Source organism: Chroicocephalus ridibundus, chromosome 1 (assembly GCF_963924245.1).
Source record: "Chroicocephalus ridibundus chromosome 1, bChrRid1.1, whole genome shotgun sequence".
Classification (NCBI taxonomy): Eukaryota; Metazoa; Chordata; class Aves; order Charadriiformes; family Laridae; genus Chroicocephalus; species Chroicocephalus ridibundus.
In genome coordinates, this window is record NC_086284.1 from 218,411,571 (window position 1) to 218,435,017 (window position 23,447).

The following is a 23,447-nucleotide window of genomic DNA, read 5'->3' on the forward strand; positions in this document are numbered from 1 at the left end:
TTAGCCTGGAGAAGAGGAGGCTGAGGGGAGACCTTATCACCCTCTACAACTACCTGAAAGGAGGTTGTAGAGAGATGGGGGCTGACCTCTTCTCCCTGGTGACAAGTGATAGGACGAGGGGAAACGGGTTCAAGTTACGTCAGGGGAGGTTTAGATTAGATATTAGGAGACATTTTTTCACTGAAAGGGTTATTAAACATTGGAATAGGCTGCCCAGGGAGGTGGTGGATTCACCATCTCTGGAGGTGTTTAAAAAAAGGGTAGATGGGGCACTGAGGGACATGGTTTAGAAGTGGCTCTTGTCAGGGTAGGCTAAAGGTTGGACTTGATGATCTTAAAGGTCCCTTCCAACCTCAACAATTCTATGATTCTATGATTCTATGAATCACAGGGACAAACCTGACGAGGTCAGGGTAGCTACCCTTAACATGAGTCTTTCTTTTTAGTCTCTTGCCAACACCCTTCTTGGACAAGCTTCTCTATCTTGAGCACTAAAACTAATCTCTTTCCATGTCTTTCTACATGAATTGGCCCCATGTTTAGTTATGTCCATATCGAAGTCGCACGTTTTCAGTTTGTTGCCCAATTTTAAGCTCTATCCTGTGTGTCCACCCCCTTCGTAGCCGTTTTCATCCTCCGTCCCTCGAACCACTGTCCTCTTGCACATTTTTCAGCCGATCGGAAGAGCCTGAGTAAAGGCACCGCTCACCCAAATGAGTCTCTTCAGTCCGTAAAAAGAGATGGACATCTCCAAAGAGTGGTTCGCCTTAATTAAAAAGTGCCTAAACTCTCTGGAGGCGCTCAGCTCTCTCCATCGGCTGTGAAGGCAGCTTCTGGTGACCAGCCTCCTGGCTGAACTGTCTCAGCCAAATTCCCAAGCTTAGGTGGGATTATAACTGGGCCTATATCTCTCGAAACGATGAAGAAAAAATATATATCTCGGCTCCTGCTTTCCAGCCAGGCAAAATAAAACCAAGCCCCTTTTTATTGATAAGGAAATGAGGAGATGAATTCGTCCAAGCTGTGGGGTCTGCGGCCAAACGGGATTTCTCGAGTCCCCAGGAAACGCTCTTGCCGCTCAGTTTACTACTTCTTATTGGCATCTTCCTCTTCTTGCGCTAACTTTTTGGGTTTTAAGTTGCCTTTTTGACTCTTTTGGGGCAGGGGTCTGTCTCCCTCAGACCATTAGGTACTTGGCACACGCTGAACACGCTGCTTTTAAACTCTTAGCAGTGCGAGCAGCGCTCAGCGCGGAACCATCACCTGGGAAGAGAAAAAAAATTACTCAAAAATATGTTTGGCACAAGGCGACGGAGTCCAATTAGCCCCCGTGGCCCCGAGATGTTTTCCTAATGAAAAGCCATGGCCCCCCCAGCTGTGTCCGGGGAGGTTCCCCATCAATCTCCCTCCTCCCAGCTCGGTGCCGGGGTGGTGGTGCAGATCTGGGACCATCACTACCGGCAGATGTTTTCTGGTTAAAAACCACTGAGCTGTGGAGAGGTGAACCCTCCTCGCTCATGTGCCGTCACCTGTGTAAGTGTTACACCTATTCCCTACCCGCCCCCGGGAGCCGGGTACAAACAGATGGCATTTTCCTTGGCCCGTTGAGCTGTGAATTAATTAGTTGATTATGGCCCTGGTGCTAGCAAGTAACCCTATTACAGCAGCAGGAATAATTACAGAGGAGTTTGGGAGAAGGGGGGGGGCGTTTGAAAGGAAGCGTTTTGAGCTGTACTAAAACATGTCATCCTGTCTTGTGATAATTTACTCGAGGACCCGAATTAGATTGACATTGATAGAAGTTACGGAGGTTGAAAACTGGCTGAGATGCTAGAAAGAAAAGGTGGGGGAAAAGGAATTTTTAATTGATGGGGAAAGCTGGGCGTCTAACGGAGATCGGGTACGTAGCACCTTATTTAACGTCTTCCTTAATGAGGGGGCGGTTGGAGTAAAACCAACCTGTCAATAAAAATTAGGAGGTGTTGCAGCCATGGGAAAGAATGGGGACATAATTCCAAGGACCCACGTAGTGGTGGCCGTGTCCCAGCATCGATTAATTTGAAGCTCCCTATTGATTTCAATGGAGAACGTGGCTCAGGGCTCCAGTGGCTCCGGCACCCATGAGTGCCACGTCATCGAGAGGTGAGAAAAGCTGGAATTGTGTGGGTTAGGCTCTCGGAAAACACCGGCCTTGGAAAAGCAAGGACACCGAGCTGGGTTTACAACTTGCTATAAGCAGCTAAACAGCCTCCCCTCTCTCCTCCCCAACACCCACTCCAAAAAGCAATCGGATTTTTGAGGAGAGCAGGTAATAAGGATCATAAAACAGAGAAGGTAGCTCTGTCCTCTCTATAACTCCCATCAGAAGACTCCCAAAGATGACTTGCGTTCGTAGACATCTGAAGGGCTATGATAAGGCTGTAAATAATTGAGGAGAGTAAACAGTGAAAGTGGTGAGAGCTGAGGCTGCTGTAAGGGGAAATAACGGGAGTAATGGGATGAAATTGAGTAAAATAAAACACGAGCACAGTATCAGGATTTTTTTTTTTTTTTTTTGTCCGAGAGTTAGATTTGTTCAACTGTGAAATAGACTCCCAAGGGAAGGAGACTATTACTTTAGTCATTTAAATCTGGAGAGGACAAAGCACTGGCTAATATATTCAATGAACAGTTGTCTCGGCTTGGCAGAGAAATGACCAGATATCATCAAATTCAGTTTTTCCGTCTCGGATGTCAGAGATTCTGGTGGAGCTTTTTTTTTTTTTTTTTTTTTTTCCCCCCACCTCGGTTTTCACTGGGGGTGAAAACAAGAGACCTTTTTTTCCTGAGTGGAAAAACACCAAGTTCCAAACAGCAGCAGAAGGCCAAATTGAAATTTTGACGCTGCGGTCTTCTGGGGCTGGAAACAAAATTCATTCTTTTGTCTGTGGCAGATTGAACATGAAATTTAAAGCGAAGGAAGATTTCTATGTAAGTGCATGTGACAAATTCATTTTCACAAATCGCGTGTGCTTACGGAGCAGAGGTGGTTTTCTTGGTGGTGGGTGAAAGGAGTGATAGGTTCCTCCGGGCTGGTGGGAGAAGAAGTATTCTGCTCCGCATCAAGGTAGATGAGCGTTGCTTCCTATCTCAGTGCTTTTTTTCACTGTTTTCAACACGCAGCTACTCAGTGTGTTGTTACTTTTATTTCTATTTATTGACCAAAACATACCTTTCAGGAAATTTGATATGAGACCGGTTAATCCCCATAAACCCCTTAGAAACGTGCAGGGTTTTTATTGTAGTCTTGCACGACCCTTCCCCAAATCACCACCTGGATGCTAGTGACAGCTCCGAGCATCGGTTTGCCCCATGCAGCGTCCTAGCCTGGAGCCAGGAGTCTGCAGCCGAGTGAATGGCTCTGCAAGGTCCACGTTGAGCTGACGTGGGCTGAGCCCGCACAGTTGCGTCCATACCGCAGCACCCAGCAACTCCAGTTCTTGGTTGACAGATCCAGTGTTGAATCTCCGCATCTTTTTGATGCACAGAGTTTCTGTCCATGTCGGAGAAGCCGTTTCTTCTTGGGGGACGGTGACGGGAAAAGACCTGTTGGGCATTTACACTACTTGAGCCCCTTGCGTTGGAGGACACAGCAAACACAGGTTCCACAGCCTTTCTTGTATTTTTATGTATTAGAAGGTGATTAGTCTCTTAGCACACAAGGGGTGTCTTGATTCTGTTGTTAACCTGCAGCTAAGCCTCTCCACAGGAACAGGACCTCTGAGACCTTTTCTTTCCAGATGCTTCCTTTCTCAAGTCACACCGCGCTTGCCGCTTGTTTGGTGGGTTTGCTGTGTTCCCGTTACAGAGGGCAAGAAAAAATCCTGCTGCTGCCCATTGGAGGGGTCACCACCATGCTTTGAGTGATGTGGACAGGTAGCACATGTTTCTTCTTGGGCTGGAGAAGCAGTCCAACTGGTCACCAGGCAAGGACCTCCTAGAAGAGCCTTCCAGGTGCTCACCAGAAAAGGAAATCAGTGATAGGATCTAGAAGAAAACCCTAACTCCTGCTTGCCTTTCGCAAGGCCAGGCTGGATGGGGCATTGAGCAACCTGGTCTAGTGGGAGGTGTCCCTGCCCAAGGCAGGGGGGTGGGACTGGATGGTCTTTAAGGTCCCTTCCAACCCAAACCATTCTGTGATTCTATGAAGAAGCCCTCTCAGATCCTTGCTGTCTACTCAACAACCCAAGAACGGGAGAGGACTTTCCTCTCTCTACTCACAGTGTGCCAGTGAAGTAGCAAACACTGATGAGGACTATGCTGATGGTTGTTCATGAGCGATCACGACACAAGAAATAGGCAGCTTATTGACTCCTCCAACTACAGCATCCCGTTTGTCTTCTGCAATTGCCAGTGAGGAATTCACATTAGTTTTACACTGCCAAAAATATTAAACAAGGAAAGTCTTCATAATTGGAATACGCCGTGATCTTTGATTCAATTTCACAAATACATACAGTTATCTGAAATCTCTATTATTAGATGTTTTGGATGACTGGAGAGAAGATCCTGGAGCCTTCATTTCCTTTCATTGCTTCAGACCTGGTCCCCAAGCTGGGCCAGCTGGTGTACGGTGAGCTGGTGGCTTCCACCCAGGTCTTCCTGGGCAGGTTTCCACGCTGCAGTCACAACACAATCAGCAGCGGCTGGCGAGCTCGATTGAGATTGCAGAGAAGAAATGAGCCATGGAGAAACTACTTTCTTTCTCTTCGAGTATGGAATGACCTCCTCTGCACGTGTAAATGATTGCAAGTTGAATGATTTCAAGGGTGGGGAGAATATGGCCCTTTTCCCTTTAGAGGACTCTATCAAAGTACATCAAGAGTTATGAGTTTGAGCAAATTTTATATCCTGTCCACCTGTGTTGCCATGTTCTCCCCACGAGCGCTTTGTTGAATTCCTCTTTGGACCCTTTCCATAATGCTTAATGCACATTTGTATGTGATAGGGATTTTAACGGATATGTGCGGAATTGCGTGAAAAGTACAATTTGCTTCACGCTAATGTGATTGTTGCTGCTTTCCCCGTAGGAGCATCGTGCAGTCGGATGAAAAGCTGGTGATCAGCGCGTCCTGGGCTAAAGATGACGATATTAGCAGGCTCCTGAAATCTCTGCCCAACTGGAGCAACATGGCTCAGCCCAAGCAACTGAGACCCAAGAGAGAGGAGGAGGAAGACTTTATAAGGTAAAATATTATATGCAGTTGTAAAAGGGTTTCAAGGAGAGTAGCAACAATGGTAAAACCTGCTGGAAACACAGTAATTACGGTGATTGCGTAGCTGTTGGGTCCTCAGGTGTGAGGATAGGTTGAGATGTGGTCTTTCCTCGGATGGCGTAATGAAACTTGAGTCTACTTGCGTGCTGTTACGCTGCGTGGTTTTAAAGCCAGGCACCAGCTTTGCTGAACTGAGAACTTCATGTGCGTTGCCCAGGTTTGGTTCTGTTAAGGAGAAATCATTAGGGAAATTTTCTGTTTCTGGGCTTTGCTTATCGGTATGTATTTGCTTATCGTATGATGGATTGGTAGATAAACCGTCCTGAAGCTCCTTATCCTTCAAGAGAGAGGAGAAAGCAAAGCTTCTTCTCAGATGCAGCAAGGAACTGAAGAGAGGGAGGCCATGGTTCAGTAAGGAGGCTTCAGTGACAGCACCAGCTTGCTGGTTTCCTACCCTTATTGCTCATTCTGTTCGTTCTGTTGTTCAAATAAGGCTGTTTGAAGAATCGTGCTTGTCAGCCAAGTCAGGAAAGTGGCTGAGACTGGGGAGGGAAAGGAAGGGTCGTTTTTACTTCAGGCAGATCCTTGTCCTGGTTGATGGCGCTACCCTGATCGCCCATGCAATGAAGAGGGCAGCAGTCCGTGACCTAATGGAGGGGCCAACTGGTTGTACTGGACAGGAATTTCCAAAACTGGCGTTGTCACCAAAGCTGTCCTCCATTTGAGCCATGACCTCATGGTGTTTCTCCTCCGTCCCGACCCCAGGAGCTCTGTAAGGAGAGTCAAGTGAAAAATATTGGTACCTCCAGAGGGGATTCTTTCAGAGGCAACTTACTGTGTCCAAAGCAGATTGTTACTACCTTTTCAGGCAGGTGAAAGCCTGTAAGTAGGCAGATTGCCTTTCCCTGCACACTGTAAGTGGCCTAGTCTCTGAATCGTTGTCATATCCTGAAGAAACAGGTCCTCTTTGTCATTCCAGCGAGTCAAAAAGCTTGTCTGCACACTCCCATCACTATTCATCACTTCCTTGATTGGCATTTGGCTATAAAACTGTAGGAGTAAGTGAAGCTGTTGAAAATTAAAGTCTAATTTGCCCAGATTGTCATTTTACTTATTCACTGAATGCAGGCGCAATAACATAAAGATGATACAGTCTAGAGAGAGGAACGACAAAGAGTATAAAATATGTCTAGTCACAGAAATGTTTGCTCGTGCTGCAGTGGGGATAATCAGCTTTGCCAGTGTTTTAAAAAATCTGCAGCGGTCGTGGAAGAGTGAGGATGCAGAGCCCTCGAGGTCTTTGTGCACTCCCTGGGGTTTTTTGAGATTCATGGGTTCGGTGCCAGCCTCCATCTTCGCCTTCACGTTCTTCCTTTGTTTCTTGGCACAGAAAGGTGCTGGGGTGCCCTCCTGGCTCTTACTGTGATTTATGAGCCTTCAACATGGGACACCAGAGCTCCCGTGCATGCAGTTATGGGTTCTACTGGAAGAGCGTAACCTCCCAGTGTAAATTCTTGGCCAGGCTAAATCTGATGGCCAAGCTCAGTCTGATGCTAGGAGTGCCAACGTTTTGATCCTACTATTCTTTTTATTCCAATGTGGTCATTTTACTATCCATTAATTGAAGTACTTTGTGAAATTCTATCAGCAGTGTTAGAATGGAAAGCCTATTAGGTCATCTACGTTGAATTCATTGGGAAAAGCTCCGGTACTGTTCCTTTTTTCTTAGCCTAGGCATTAGAACCGAGATCTTTTCTCAGTATCTGTTTGCACAGAGCACCATGTACTAAGCCTCAGCTCCTCAGGGTGCTGTGTGAACACTCCTGCAGCGTTAATTTAAATGATAATAATTAGCCTGCGCCAGTTTTAGCCATTGATGCTAAGCGACATGGCTTATAAACTTCCTCAAGAATCTGCGCATGGTTGAATAGATCTCTCCTGAAAGCTTCAAAATAAAATTAATTGCTTGTCCAATTTTTTGTCATCTTCCTTCCATTTAAGCAGACTTTTTTCAGACTTTCTCCTAATAAAAAGGAACGTGATTTCTTCGCTGCTGTTGCTTCTTTTCTCTTCCTCTTGGCACTGCTGATGAATTGGGAATAATTCTGCTGTGGCCTGAACACTGCAGTGGAGCCAAAGGGAAATGGCTCCTGCGGATACCTTGGTTATTAGGGTCATGGCTGTAAGGGGAGAGCCTGGGAGAGCTCATTTTATTCTCAATTTAACCATCCAAGGTATTTAAAACCCTGATATTCAGATACCCACCTGTATTCATGGACCCCGCTCCTCAGCTAACAGGGACAGGACTGAGCATCCTTTTCTGGAAAGGAAGGTTTAAGCTTGATGAAACACAGGAGCATGTTCTTTTTGGACATAAAACAAGGCTGACAGCAGTGCTTGAACTACTACATCCCTTTATGAATGTCGCTAAGTTAAATATGTCCTGAAAGTTTACCACCAGTTTTTGTACCATGGCAGGAAGAGATGTCAATGCACAGTTTTCTTTCCCTCCCCCTCCCCAGGTTTCCTGTAACCCATTTGTTTAATTAAAAAGAAGAATCCAAACGCGATGTCTTTGGGAAAAAAAAAAAAAAAACAAACCTTCATGCATATCTGTGTTGACAGTGATTGATTTTGTTGTCTTAACCCGCCACTATCTCTTTTGCGAATAGATGTCAAAAGGCAGGGTAAGATACTAGCAGAATCTTCCCATTAATATTCTGGTGTGGTTGGCCAGACAAAGGGACCTGATTGAGCATATTATAGTAGCTGAGAACTTGGCAAGGGGAGAAAGGAAAGAAAAGTCATGCCTCTATTCGTATAATTAGTTTTTAAAGCTCTGAAGGCTATTTGGCACCGGGGCGAGTGTGAAATATGCTGCCCTTATCGCTTTATAAAGGTTAGCTTTCAGTTCATTACCGAATCAGATATGTTGGTGATAAAACCCAAAGATGTATCATTTCCAGGTTTGCCTTTGACGAGGAAAAGCAATGTAAAAAGAGATTCAGATCTGGTCGCGCTCGAGTTACAGCAGAAATTCTTGGGTTGTGGTGCAGCTCTGCAGCGGAGGGGTGGCAAGGGCGCTGTGGACCCGAAGGGAACCGCGTCGCTGGGGCGCTGAGGAAGGTGTGCTGGGAATTCATGGGGCAACACGTCTGCCTTGAAACCCCACGTGGGTCAGAAGATCACCCCACAATGCCGATTATTCTGGTTGCAGATCTGAGATACCAAACCTGCGTTAGGAGAGGGCTGGTGATTTCCTTCTCACCTTTTGAATCCAGCAAGCTCCCGAACGCTGAACCTGGGATCAAATTCTCAGGCTAAAGTTAATAGAGCAATAAAAAAGCACTTCCCAGCATCTCCATCTACCATATGACTTTTCCTTTCACTGCTTTTGGTGTCGTAGTGAGGATAACCCTGACTGCAGGGCGCTCCAGCTGCCTGCTGCTTCTTCCCCTGCATCTTCTCCTCACTTGAGGATGCTCATAGAATCATAGAATCATTTAGCTTGGAAAAGACCCTTGGGATCATTGAGTCCAACCATCATCTCCGCTCTACAAAGTTCTCCCTAACACCATATCCCTCATCCTCACTTGCTCTCCGCTAAAAGGAGGGGGGTGTATTTGAGCAATGTGGCAGGATACCTGTACAGCAGCAGATCCTTCACTAAATCAGCCCAAATGGCATTGGTCAAAACAGTTGCATTATCCCTGCTAATTACAGAATCATGGAATGATAGGGGTTGGAAGGAACCTCTGGAGAGCATCTAGTCCAACCCCCTGCCAGAGCAGGATCACCCAGAGGAGGTGGCACAGGAACGCGTCCAGGCGGGTTTGGAATGTCTCCAGAGATGGAGACTCCCCCACCTCTCTGGGCAGCCTGTGCCAGGGCTCTGGCACCCTCACAGCAAAGAAGTTCCTCCTCATGTTCAGACGGAATTTCCCGTGTTCCAGTTTGTGCCCATTGCCCCTTGTCCTGTCCCTGGGCACCACTGAGAAGAGTCTGGCCCCATCCTCCTGACACCCACCCTTTAGCTATTGATGAGCATTGATGAGATCCCCTCTCAGTCTGCTCTTCTCCAGGCGGAACAGCCCCAGGGCTCTCAGGATCTCTTCTCTCCTCCTGGTTTAGTTGATGCTGATCTTCTGACTGTATTTCCAGTGTAAAACTGGAGCCTGCGTGCAGATGTGGGTCTGCTTTGGAAATGTGTCGCTGTTGGACAAGACAACAATGTCAGGCTAAAGGAAGAGAGCAGGGATGGGCTACAGGGTGTCCCTCCAGAAGGCGTGATGGGAGCAAGAGAGGTACCCTCCAGTTTTGGATATATATTGGGACTGTGTTTTGGGAACCACTGTCTCGCCTCAGCTCCCTTGGGGCACGCAGAACATCTTGCTTCTGTCCGAGGAGAGCACATCATCCATCCAACAGCAGCAAAGACACTGGGGTACGCTCCAGAGGATGGTATCTCCTCTCCCTTCCATTTCGTGGGGCAGAGTGGACGCAGCGGGTTGGTGGGCAATTAAGCGCATCTCTACTCCAAACGCAAAGCTTTGGTTAGCGCTGGGAGCAAGATGTAGAGGTAAAGGAGGTTTTGGTCTGAGGCACCGCAGTGTATTAGAAAGGCTCCTGTGAGGGAGCCTACACTTGCCTCTGGTGAACTTCATTAGGTTCCTCTCTGCCCAGGTCTCCAGCCTGGATTCAAGTTCAGAATACATGTAATCCTCAAAAAAAAACCAAATCCAGCCTAAATCCTCCAAAACTTCTTTGCCTTCACAAGATAAGCAAAAGTAGAAGGAAACTCCTCGGATACCAGAGGGCAGTAACTCAGGAGGCTGGTCTAGAGCTCCTGGGACTGGTCACAGCTTGAATTATTTCAGCTGTTTCCAAAGGGTTCCCCGTGGTGTAAACTGCCCATTGTGTAAATAAACAGTCTGCGCAAGCCTGAAAAAGCAGAACTGGGAACGAGCTGGGACAATTTGCCTTGGACTGTTAAGTCCTTTCCTTGATGCAAAGGCAGATCTGTGATGGCAGAAGCATGGAGTTCAGGTCGTGCCTTGGGGTAGGGTGATCTTCCCTTGTCCCACCTTTCTGGGCAGCCGGAAAGCACTGGCCAAGGTTTCCATCAAAAGCTAAATGTCGGGTTCTTCCATCTGCTGTCTGGTGGGTGGTTTTCATAGCGCTGGGTTTGGAGCTTTCCATTATTTTTATTCTCTTTTGCTGTCATAGTGTTTCTCCTGACACATGGTCCTTTTCTGAAGCCTTGATGTTTTATGGAAGGCTTTTCCCTTTCTTTCCCTCTTAGCTTTCCCTGCCATTCTCAGATGTAGCTTTTCTGTCTCGCTTTCCTTGTTTCTTTGCCTCCGAAGGATAAAAGATCTCCCTCTCCGATTTCTCAGGCTCTGTTCATTATATTGGCAATACTTTCAAAGGCTGAAAGGATGATTTGGGAAGATTGGCAGCAGACTGTAGACCTTTTTTCCCTCTACCGAGACTATGAACCTGAGCGTACTGTAGGTGTGAGCCATTTCCATTTGATGACAGTCTACTCCTTTATGGGAAATGGGTTTCTAGATCTCTTTTTCGGACCCTACAGGAAAATGTGCTTCATCACGAGCACAACCAATACTAAATCCCGTTGCTGTCAAGAGTCTCATCCGAGAGGTGTAAAACTGAGTGAGCGCCTGGATCTTCACAGGGCACCTCCGTATCCAAGAAGTTTCCTTCTGCCTTTGCTTATCTTGTGAAGGCAAAGAAGTTTGGGAGGATTTAGGCTGGGTTTCGGGTTTTTGGAGGATTACATATATTCCAAACCTGAATCCAGGAAGAATCTTCCAGCTTCGGATTCATTAATCCTACAAGTTGCGTTGTCTGTTGAAAAGAGTGCAGCAATGCCCAGCTCTTCCAGGGTACTTTTTTCGGGTAATGTGTGTGCCCCTAAACTGCATAGCGGGGACGGAGGGGGAAGGCAGAGGAGAAATGTGGAGATTGAGCTTCTCCGCAAAGATTTAATAACGGCTCCTGCTTTAACGAGATTCTGTATCGCTAAATCACATCGTTAGAGCGACACAGTATACTCCAAGACGCTTCCTTGTCGGCTGTGATAAATCGTATAATATAAACTTAACAAGACCAGAATATTCAAATAAATTTCAGCGAGAAGATGGCGTGTGATGTTACAGCTTAAAATTGTCAATTAGCGATGTCTGCTTTTTTGACAGTGTGGCGACCTCTCAGCAGAGATTCGGAGCTGCCGCCGATTGCGCCGGTCCCTAATAGAGATGCAGAAATTGTTGCCGAGGCTTTGCAAAATCCCAACGAACCTCAAATCTGGGTCGTTTTTCAGGATGGGCTGGATCTTCAGTCCTTTAAAGCCGAATAGCTCAGGTTGGCGGGGTGAATTTCTCTCCACCGAGGATCCTTTGCAGCAGCTTTTCATCAGGATGGCAACGCCTGTTTGGATGCGCTGCGAAAAGTGGCCTCGATGTGCTGAATTTTTAAAATACCTTCAGGCGCTGAGTCTTTGAAACAAGGGGAACGGCGTCTTTCTGCAGGAGGATGGCTGGGCTGGCTTTTATTGTTCGTGCGGCAGCGAATCATTTCCGAGGGCTTCCCTTTGCAGAAAAAAAACCCCAAAACCCACGTGGGTTATTTGTTTCGGTGCTTGCGCGATTTTTTTTCTGCTTGTAGAACAAATTCTGGGTGCGAGAGGAAGCAACAAACCACCTTTTCTCTCTTTTCTTTATAAACAAAATCATAATAGGGATTTCTTTGACTGCGTCACGAGGAAATCTGTCAGCCCGGGTAGTTTCCATGTAGTTTTTAAGCACGGTCTCCAGGCTGCCCCTGTGGCTCAAGTGCAGCAACGGGAAACAAATGAGTTGTAGAAATTCCTGTATGACAGAAATGCACAGAAAAATCTACTGATCCAAAAGGAGCTGCGAAGGCGCCATGAAACTGGTGCAAGTACTATCGTTATAATCTTTCCATTATGATGCGTATCATGTTTTGAGACTGTATATATAATATACTATACATATTTTAAGTGCTTTATGTTAGGTAGCATATTGAGTTGTTACATGGCAAGCTTTTTACCCAGAAACTGTTTTCGCTAACGTTTTCATGGATGTTCAATTTAATGTGGTTTTTGTACAACACCGTGACAAAGCAGTAATCCTTGTTTTGCCAGCTCTTCCTAGAGCATTTGCATCTTTGTCCGGTTCACACTTTAATAGATATTTTTAGGGTATTTCCTCTCCAGCCACAGCTCAGGCCGCTGCTCTTAGCTGCGGTTTAAGTTCTTTTGGTGCCTCTCCTGTGCAAGCATCCGATGCTCAGCTTTAAGCATCCCTCCGAGGTCTGCAGTCGAGAGGGTGTGAGGAAGGACGAGAGGTCAGGAGGTCCTCATTGGGTCAGTGTCTTCCTGCTTAGAATCATAGAATCGCCTAGGTTGGAAGGGACCTTTCAGATCATCGAGTCCAACCATCAGCCAAAGCCACCACTGACCCATGTCCCTCAGCACCACGTGAACCCGGCTTTTAAATCCCTCCAGGGATGGCGATTCCACCGCTTCCCTGGGCAGCCTGTTCCAAATTTTGACAGCCCTCCTGGTGAAGAAGTTTTTCCTAATATCCACCCTAAAGCTCCCCTGGTGCAACTTGAGGCCATTTCCTCTTGTTCTATCGCTTGTTACTTGGCAGAAGAGACCAGCCCCCACCTCGCTACAACCTCCTTTTAGGTAGTTGAAGAGAGCTTGGTGTCCCCCCTCCTCCTCCAGCTCCACACGCCCTCCGAGCGAGCTTTTTCCTCGGCATTATTTGACGAAGGGATAATCGACACTAATTTCTTGGCAGAGAAAAGGGAGAGGAGCAGTGAGTGAATGTAAAGCTGCTGCCAAGGGGACATCAGAGACCTCCTTCCTCGTTCTGCAGTATTGATGCGGACACTTGGCTGCTGTTCAGCCCTGCTCTGGCACGGGCAGAGGGCGCCTTCACCGAAGCACAGGTCATCCTGATTTATCACCCGTCCTCTTCCCCGGCCTCTCTTCCCTCACACACGGGTTTCCCGTCCTCTCGTGTATATGCTGAAATACGGATGAGGGGAAACCTCGTCTCTTGTCTTCGGTCCCTCTGCTTCCAAGCAGTTTCGTTCAATATGTTGTTTAATTTTATTACCAACTCATCCCTCAAAAACATCTCCAGGGAGTCCCCCTTGGAGGAGAGGAGGGGGAAGCCAATCTGCCTGCAAAAGACTTCTTTGGGGAACCAGGACATCAGCCTCTCCCCATCCATGGGGACCATGCCAAGGATGCGCTGTGCATCCTATAGAGTATCCATGAGAACAGGGTGGATCTAAAGCGGACGCATTGGTGGTCATTGCGTTTGGAAAGTGACAATAAAAAAATAAGAGAAATTTAGATGGTTTAACAAAGGGAAACAAAATGAGGTGCTTGGTTAATCGGAGGAGTAAGCCAACGCAGCCGGCCTGCTCTGCCAAATCGGAGATTTAAGAGGGAACCCGATTGCGATGCGCACAAATCCGCTGGGAATGGAGGCTGTAGCGGTGTGGCACAAGCAGCAGGTCTCGGTGTAAGGAAGAGGGAGCTCCCACAAAGAAACAGCCGGACAGGGAAGAAAGGCATTTGAATTTGCTTTATCCGCAGTGAGGTTGATACGCAATATTAATCTCCGTCTTGAGCGTGGATATATGCACAGCTGAATTAATCGCAGGAGAGTGGAGCATTGCCTTTTGTTAAAACGGTGTGGTTTTTACTTCATTCGGTTGTGAGGCTTTCTTGCCTTCTAAAATATATCGTCTCCACGGCTGGAAATTTCCATCGTTGGGCACTCACCAAAAGTTGCGGGATCTTTTCTTATTCTCAGAAGCTTTGGCAAAGTCCAGACCTTCATGGGTAAGGTAGGACGGGATTTGAATTTTCAAAACGGTGGTAATTCAAACCAAGGTTACCCACGGCACCATCAAAAAACCAGAAATTAAATGCAGAAGGTGGTTGCCGATCTCTTTGTGTGTGCTGGCTCTGCCGTAGAGACACACATACCAATACAAATGTGACAAGTATTGGCTGAGGAACTGTATGGAAATCAAAGGTTGGAAGATGCTATTTTAATGCAGGTATGCAAATGAGCAGAGTTAAGGCTGGATATTTAGTTGATTTGGGTTTTTTTATATCCTTCCAGTTAAGTGTTTAGCCCTGGAAATTTAATAAAGACAAAGAAAGGCACGTAGTGAATATTCTGTCAAGCAGGCATCCATAACACAAACGAAAATTTGCTTCAGGGAGAAGCTAACAGCAGGTTTAAATTGAAATTACAGGAATCTACCAGAACTTTTTACAGTTATCTTCTAAAAGGGAGTTACTTGCTGACGGTTGTCTCTGTTATAGGGTTCCGTTTGCGCGAAAGAGTGAAGTGGGGTTTCTGCAGTCAAGGAGATGTATTAAAGAAAACAATTAAATATATTTGCTGCCCTTTTGGTACAAACATCCATTGTTTTAGAACGAGTGGCAGAATCGCATTGATCCCAACAACATTTTAGAGTGTAGCTTCCCATAGAAGGCCTTATTTGTGTTCCTCCCAGGAGCAAAAATAGGAAATACACCATGCTTTGTGTTATGTAGATGTTTCCCAGCCTGACTGAAAGCACTGTATTATTCATGCACAGGCTAGTCATCCAAAGCAGTGCCAAAACAGTTTCTCTTTACGTGTGGGAGAGCAGAAGAGTCGTCCCTGCGATAAAACCGGATCTGTAATCGCGGCTGTGGGCAGCGGCGGGGTAGTGACTCCTCATTTTAACAGCTCTCAAGTTGTGGTTCCCAAAAAGAGTGCTTTTTCGGTGGCATTTTGTATTGGAAAGCCATGTTAACGAATTCACAAAATGTTTCATTTCTTATTTTTCCGAGTGACTGGTGGAGTTGCCAGTGGGATTTAATAGTCTCAGTCAACAGGAGTGGTTTGGTTGGAGAGGGAAGAGCGTATCTGTAAATGTCTTCTGCTCCACAGGAACAGAGGAGGATATGAGTGTTTGTAGGTGAGTAGAGCTGAGTGAGGTGTTTCGTGTTTGCCGTAGAAGTCAGCAACGTGTTTTCCGTGAATGGACGATTGTGCTTTACCAAAGGAAAAGATGTTCAAGCCTGGCTTTGAGCTTGTCCACCCAGTTCAACCTTGTATTCACCTTCAAACACCCGTGTGGACTTTGGATGAGATGCTCAGCTGTCCTCACTCCCCAAAGCTTTGCAGCCTCTCGTGACTATCTAATACCCAGTCAGGGAAGCTTGTTAAGGGCTTTCCTGAAGTTCAGAAAGGGTTTAATATATTTCCAATAGCCAGAGCGGATCAAAATGAGCCCCATCTTGCAGAGAGGAAGAACAGCTGAATTACCACTGCCATAGTCCACTGGAGCTGGAGATGTTCCTCTGTCTCAGTTCTCAGACACAGCCATCAGATAAGGATTCCTCCCAAACCATAGTACAGCCTAAGGCAGCGTATTTTTTTATTGTCGAGGAGAAGAAAATCCTCAAAGAGATTTTTTTTAACGAAGGCTATTTTTATTTTTTGCCCCTAACGAATTCAATGGAGCAATTTAAAACCATTTCAGGGTTGTTCTTTCTTTTTTTTTCTTTTTCTCAAGTGACAGTGAAGTCCCACAAATCTAGGCAGGCGTTGGCAATAAAACCGCTTAGATAGTATCTAAAATGCCCCGGATGGGATTATTCTGCTGCAGCTTGCTGCAGCTATTCTGCTCAGCAGCATCATTCCGCATTGTAAGTTCATAAAAGAGCTAATGACAGGAAGTGGAGATTTGCAAAGCTGAATGAAAGTGGAATGCAAATTCATAACAAAAAGAGCAACTAATGACGGGAAGAGGGTACTGAGGACCATGGTAAATGTGCCGCTTAGAGTCTTTCACTGAAATGCATTTGGTTTCGGCCAGGAGCTGTTGTAATGAGATGTAGGAACCACGTCCTGATTTTCTCCATCCTAACGGCACACAAAAAGTCATGCCGGAGGAGAGCTCCTTTACCTGCAAAATTGCCGTGCAAATCGTTCTGGGATGTAACCAAACAAGCTCTTCTTGGAGACAGGTATTGGGAAAGCTAAATCTGAATGTAAAAGATGGAACGTGACAGTGGAGTGAGCTGTTAGACCCCTTAAAAGAACTTTTTTCAGCTTTTTGGGGGTAAGCACGTTTGTCCTGGACATCATTTTTCACCAGGTGCTGTCTCCGTGCAAGTAAAATAACACACGGACCGATATTCAGAGTCATTCGTTTGTCACTTTGTCATGATAAGCCATCGGGTTCCACAGGAGATTTCTTTTGATAGATGTCTGGAAAAAAAAGTGAATAGGGGATCGGAAGAGCTGATTTACAAGGGAAGATTAAAAGTACTGCATGCGCGTTACTTGTTCATATCACAGGGAGACATGGAAATGCTGCGTGTCTCAGGAAGGTATAGGTGGTGGGTGGGGGGAAGAGGTGCGGGAGTTGATTGGGAGGAAGTTTGTAACTGTGAGGAGATTCAGAGATTGTAGATGCGGGGAGAAGGATAGAAAAAAACCTCCCTGAGGTAAAGGTGTCATTCACTGTAACGAGACTTCAAAAACTCCGCCAGACGACGTTCTGGAGACCCCACACTGGAACAGGTCTACATTGGCTGGTTTGACCTTCTCCATGGTGTAACTGGTGTCTCCCCCTCGCTGTCCTGTGCTGTGTTTCTGAAGGTGGCTTTGGTTTGCATTTCAGGGCTGCTTTCGGCAAAGAGTCAGAAGTTCTCATCGGCAACCTGGGAGATAAACTCATCCCTCAACAGGAGATCCTGCGGGACGTCAGTGACCTGAAGGCCTTGGCCAACATGCACGAGAGCCTGGAGTGGTTAGCAGGTCGCACCAAGGCAGCCCTCTCCAACCTTTCAGCCACCCAGAGTAAGTAGCTCCCGTAGGAGAACCTTCGTCTTAGAAATGGAAACCAGTCTAAATAGGGGATTTTAGCAGGAGTGGGCATTTTTGTTCTTGATTTCAAAGCGGGTTTGTGTCAGAGGGGAGTAGAAAGCAAAGCAGCTCCATCTCTTTCTTTCTGGTGTGACATCTGCTCAGCCTGTGGTGGGCACCAGGTGATGCTGCCAGGGGCATCACTTCTAGCACAAGCTCTGAAGGGTCTTTCAACGCTTGAGCTTTTCAGCAGTCCCTGCTAATGACGTTGCACAGGGGCAGGTATCGGTGCCGAGACAGGTTTAATTTGCTTTAAAGCATCGCTACATCACTGAATATTTAAAAATAGATATGTTTTATAAATTCAATAGAGAAATTGAGCGGGTCTTAATGAGGAATGTCGTAACGTGCGTGTCACTGGGGCACTGATGCTCAGCCTGCAAAGGCAGAAGCAACCCTTGGTGAAGTGGGGTGCCGGGAGGGCAGAGACAGGGGACCCTGGAGACTCCACTTCTGCTCCTGGCTGTCAAGGATTGCCCACGCTACCTTTGTGAGATCGTTTCGCTTCTCTGTGCTTCAGCTTTCGCTCCTTCTCCCAAGGAATAGTGATTTTTTTTTTTTACGTCTGGGAAGCACTAGAGGCGTGATTAGTGTTGCTTCTCTTCTCATCGCTGTCGTTGGTGTTGTTTTCACGGGGTCACGTTCAGAGGAGGGTTGTGGCTGTGCCCCAGAAGTTGAGCTCGGCGTAAACAGAGCTCCGCTCTGCTGCTTTCCACCAACACCTTCCCACTGTTATTAAATCACGAGGAGTCACCTGTAGCTCAGCAGACACAGGGTTGAGCTTTTTCTAGGGCCAGGGGTTTGGGTCTCACCTGCCTACCGAGACATTCCCAATAGCTGTCCTGTGTCACAGGTTGTCCCTGGGGAGGTGGCCGTGCATTTGTTAGAGCACTTCATATTGCCCTAGATCCCTGCAATAAACTGTTGGGTGTTTTACAAGTATTGAACATCCTCTGATGTCTAGGGATTATATTAAACGCAGCTGCCTCAGGTGTGGAAGGCGGAATCTCCGCTACGCTATAAATAAGGAGCAGAGGAGAAGGCCCAGGGAAGTGCTGGAATCACCATCCCTGGAAGTATTTGAGAGATGGGTAGACGTGGTGCTTAGCGACGGGGTTTAGTGATTGTTTTCTCAGTGTTATGTTGATGGTTGGATTCAATGGTCTTAAAGGTCCCTCCCACCCTAGACCTATGATTCTATGAAAGCATTGCATAAAAAATTCCACACGACTTGGTGGGATCCCAGGACACATGGGGAGGCAGGGAGGACTCATGGCGTTTCTGCAGTTTGTCCCACAAATAGGGAGCAGGGTCCTGGGGGAAGGCACCCACAGAGGAGCAGGACTGCGGGTGGCCAGATCTTCTGAGCTCTCCTGGGAATTTGGCCTTGAAAATCACCTCAGCCTTATTTTTGGGGGGAAGTGATGGGGGAAATTTGCTGGTGCTAAATAAAGTTGTTAAAATAATCGTCCCTTGACAGCAGAGCATCTCTAGTTGACTGGCAAACCTTCCTACGGCTTATAGCTCTAGACTAGAGCAGGACCTTTGAACTCGTTACTGCAGCTGGCTGCCATCAGTTTGTTGGGATCCAGAAGGATAATTAAGATTATACAATCAGCCAACAACTAAAGACCCCAAATACCACAAGTAGCTTGAATATTCCTGTAACCCATACTTTGAGTTCTCAATGGCCGAGTGACAGGAGGAATCGCTGTGCTCTCACGGGGTGTGCTTTAGAAGATTATTAAAAAAAAAAAAAAATCAAAGAAAACAAAACCTAATGGAAACTGCTATCAGAGTTCAGTAGCCAAATGTTTATTCACAGAACTTTAGTTACTGGGAGAGTTCTTGGGGCTGAGGAGTTGTGCTCTGACAGTCAAAGCTGTTAAAAATAAAAACATCATTTATAATTTCAGTTCCAGTTGAAACTCAATTTTTTTAATAAATCAATATTTTCCGAACATAAAAGAGCATGAGCGTGACTTTCAGGCTTCTGAGAGGACGTTACACGCAGCAGTGAATAAACATAAAAGTACGACGTGTAATATTTCACTTGGCAGCGTCCTCCTGACAATAAAAATTCATCTTCCTTTGTAATAACTTTATACCAATGCACTAAAATGTCTGTACACAAATGCCAGGAGTATCTGAAACAAGAGGAAGAACGAGCAGTGTTAGAAAATGATAGAGGCTGTTGACCTCGTGGTTATAAATGAAACCTGGTGGAGTGTATCTCATAAATGGAACATCAATAGAGCTGCCTGCAATCTATATGGGAGAAGTAAAAAGCGATGCCGTGGGGCAGAGGCGGTGGCGTAAGTCAGATGTATTTACAAATCCGGGAAGGTGCAGTGATTTACAGGGGAGAGCAATCCTTCTGGGGAAGAACACAAAGAGTAAACAACAGAGGGAAAACGAGATGAGATGTCTCTTTCCATCCCACCTGGACGGGAGGAGAACGGCGATGCAAATGTGCTCGGACTGAGCCGAGAGGAGGAAAAACTAAAACTACCTATTGTTTCAGAGATTCATACAATGTTAATGCCATTAACGCTCAGCTGTCATCCGAGATAGTCTGTTCTTTTCTGTCGTGGGTTGATCATCTGCATTTCTGAGCGTCTCTTTGCTGGAAGCCGCGGCATGTTAATGAGCAGCAGTGGGAGGGAGGAGGGGAAAGAACTGACCGAAAGTAAAGCTAAATAAAGAGGTTTTCTGCCACGCGCCGAAGCTCACCAAATTCAGGCTCAGATCGCCATAAGTGCAGCCAGCTTTGTCATTTCAACATCATTAACTTTAAAGACATGCCCCCGTGAAACCCAAGCATTCCAGTTCAATGCAACTGGAGTCCGTGTTTCGTCACACACGAGCCAACGGGCCATTAGTCACCCCGCTCTCTTTTGTGGTAGCTGACTTTGGGCAGGTGACAGGTGTTATATTCCTTTGAGCAGCTCTGTCTTCTGCTTTATTTTTCTCCTTGGACTAGATGCTACATTGAAGTGCCTAAGAGCGGTAATCTCATGAACTGGTAGCAGTGGTGGGGTTTAATCTTCCGTGCTTGCCGCATGTTGGGCCGGTGCATGATGGGAACACATGTCCTGGTCTTTGATCGTTTCTCTTTTCTGTCCCAGTGACTTGAGAGTAAATCTTGGTCCCACTGAGGGCATCGCCAAGCGCTCAGTGAGTGATTTGGACGGGAATTTTTGATGCAATGCGAGAAATCATAGAATCATAGAATCTTCATGGTTGGAAAGGACCTTTGAGGTCATCGAGTCCAACCATACACACACACAAAAAAACCCCTACAATCTCTGCCACTAGAGCATGCCCTGAAGTGCCACAACTAGACGTTTCTTCAACACCTCTAGGGATGGTGACTCAGCCACCTCCCTGGGCAGGCTGTTCCAGTGCCTGACCACTCTGTCAGTAAAGTAATTCTTCCTGATATCTAATCTAAACCTCCCCTGCTGCAGCTTCAGCCCATTTCCTCTGGTCCTGTCATTATTCCCCTGGGAGAAGAGGCCAACCCCCACCTCTCTCCACCCTCCTTTCAGGTAGTTGTAGAAGGCAATGAGGTCTCCCCTCAGCCTCCTCTTCTCCAGGCTAAACATGCCCAGCTCCCTCAGCCTCTCCTCATATGCCCTGGTCTCCAGACCCCTCACCAGCCTGGTAGCTCTCCTCTGGACACGCTCCAGCACCTCAATGTCCCTCCTGTACAGAGGGGCCCAGAACTGAACACAGCACTCGAGGTGAGGCCTCACCAGTGCCGTAATCTCCAAGAAGTTCATGATATGCTGGTGGTGGCCTCGTATTCCTTGCCTGTAGGAGGTCGGTAGCTTTTCCAGCAAAGCTTCCTTGGCTGCAGTTGGGCAATTTATAGGCATAGCTATAGGTATTCAGAAACCCCAAGCTGGAGCTGGGCAGGTATGGGCGTGTTTTGGGAAATCATGAAAAGGGGGCTGCCGGTTGGTGGCTTTTTGGTGAGACTGTCAAAAGGCCCCTTCCTAAAGATAAAAATTCAATAACATTTTGCTGTGGCTGTGCCACAATTATCACTCATTTAAAAACAGTCTTGCTAATAGAGTGTTTTATCATGCTGGCCAGTCTCTGCGTTCTTCATTATTTAGTGTTTGCTAAGCTGATGGCTCTTCCATAGCTCTTCCCTTATCTGCACTCCTTCAGAATTGGATTTTATATTTCCCGAACCAGTCAGATATGACAAAGTCATTTTCTTTTTCTCTTGTCTTTTGAGGGAATACAAACTTCTTTTTAACAATACCCATTTAAGGATTAAAGTTGCTGGAAGAAGATGAATTAACTGAGGAAGTCAAGTAAATTTTCAATAGGTTATACATGAAAATGGAGGTGGGGTTTCCTCTCCTCTTCCTCTCCTGCTTCTCTGCCTGACCATGTGCAGATACAACCTAGACTCATCCTTTTCCCTTGCCGGAGCTTCAGCCTTCTGAAGCCCTCTGAATATTTTACAAAGAAGGAATTATTATGCACGATGAAGAAGTTGGGACAATCTTTACATCTTTAAGATGGTTGCATGCTGCGTGTAGGTAGGAAGATGAAAGATTAGCCATTAGCTCAGCGAGTCGCAGCCATCCTTTTAAATTCAGCTCTTGGCATCTCCTGACTTCAGATCCTTGTAGTCAGCAGTTACCGACTGACTGGCTCGAACGTTGAGTTTGAAATTACTTTCTCACAGAGCTCACATGAAACAGGATCGTCTTTTTCTTCTAGGTGGCTTATTGGAAGTAAAGTTTTTGCATGTGCACCATGTGTTCACGTATGTTTATAGATCAGTAGACACCCTTGCACCCACCCAAAGGTTTTCTTAGGGTATCATGTTCACTTTCTATGTGTGCTTTCTTTTTCTTGTCCTTAATGAAGAAAATACGATTTTAGTACCTTAACCATTTGATCTAGAAAAACAGGACTCCGGCAGTAGTCTCAAGAAAAACATCTCCTCTCCTGTCATTACCTTCCCCACAAGAAGAAAATCTCTTTAGAAAAGGATGCCGATGCTCCATGTTTAGTCAAAATAGGGAGGTGCATCAAGGATCCTCCCTGAGAGGAAGCATTGGGTCAGGAGGGTGTTGAAATCAAGGCAGAAATGGAAAAAAAAACTTGAATGTTTTTATTGTGGGCTGTTTGTTGGGTTTTTGTAGCACCCCAAGTCCTGGATTCATGCAATTGCTTGAGCATCTTCGTGTATCTGAAGGATCTGAAGTGTGAAGGACTCAAAACGTACAGTTTTTTAAAACCAGCCCTAAACCAATGATTTCTTTGACAGTTGTGAAAGAAAGCTCTTGACTTTCAACACCAGCTCCTCCCTGTCTCCTAGTGCGCCTTGGAAGTTGGCACTGGAGCAACGATTCCTTAAAAAGCAAAGATTCAAAGTCTTTGACACCAACCTGCTTCAAAGAGGCATCGGGCTGACCCTGTGTCTGCAGTGGCAGAAACGAGAAAGTGAACTCTCAGTAACTGAGGAAGAGTCTGAGTACATGCTTGGAATTAACCTCTGTAGCTCAGCCCTGCCTACCTATGGGGGAAGCACGCCAGCATTAGAGGAGATGCCTGGGAGACCTCCTCCAAGGGCTCACTCCATCGCTGGCTCCCCAGTTCAAGAAGGACAGGGAACTACTGGAGAGAGTCCAGCGGAGGGCTATGAAGATGGTGAGGGGACTGGACCATCTCTGTGCTGAGGGAAGGCTGAGAGCCCTGGGGCTGTTCAGCCTGGAGAAGAGCAGACTGAGAGGGGATCTCATCAATGCTCATCAATAGCTAAAGGGCGGGTGTCCAGAGGATGGGGCCAGACTCTTCTCCATGGTGCCCAGCGACAGGACATGGGGTAACGGGCACAAACTGGAACACGGGAAATTCCATCTGAACATGAGGAGGAACTTCTCTGCTGTGAGGGTGCCAGAGCCCTGGCACAGGCTGCCCAGAGAGGTGGTGGAGTCTCCGTCTCTGGAGACATTCCAAACCCGCCTGGACGCGTTCCTGTGCCACCTGCTGTGGGTGACCCTGCCCTGGCAGGGGGTTGGACTGGATGATCTCCGAAGGTCCCTTCCAGCCCCTACAATTCAGTGATTCGGTGGCTGCCGTGCCCTTGAGGACATCTTAACCCCGCTGGTGCCAGTAAAGCTGTACCCGCAGCAAAACAAGCAGGAGGAAGCCGTTTCTC

The 23,447-nt window shown here is 46.7% G+C and overlaps 1 protein-coding gene across 1 annotated transcript in view; it reads left to right on the forward strand.

Moving 5' to 3' along the window:
* The window catches only part of EXOC4 (exocyst complex component 4), a 429,176-nt gene that overhangs the window by 351,824 nt on the left and 53,905 nt on the right, over window positions 1–23,447 (forward strand). Inside the window, exons 13-14 of the mRNA XM_063323708.1 lie at window positions 5,070–5,225; window positions 17,013–17,191. Coding sequence (XP_063179778.1) covers window positions 5,070–5,225; window positions 17,013–17,191 — 335 coding nt within the window. The remainder of the gene's footprint in view (window positions 1–5,069; window positions 5,226–17,012; window positions 17,192–23,447) is intronic.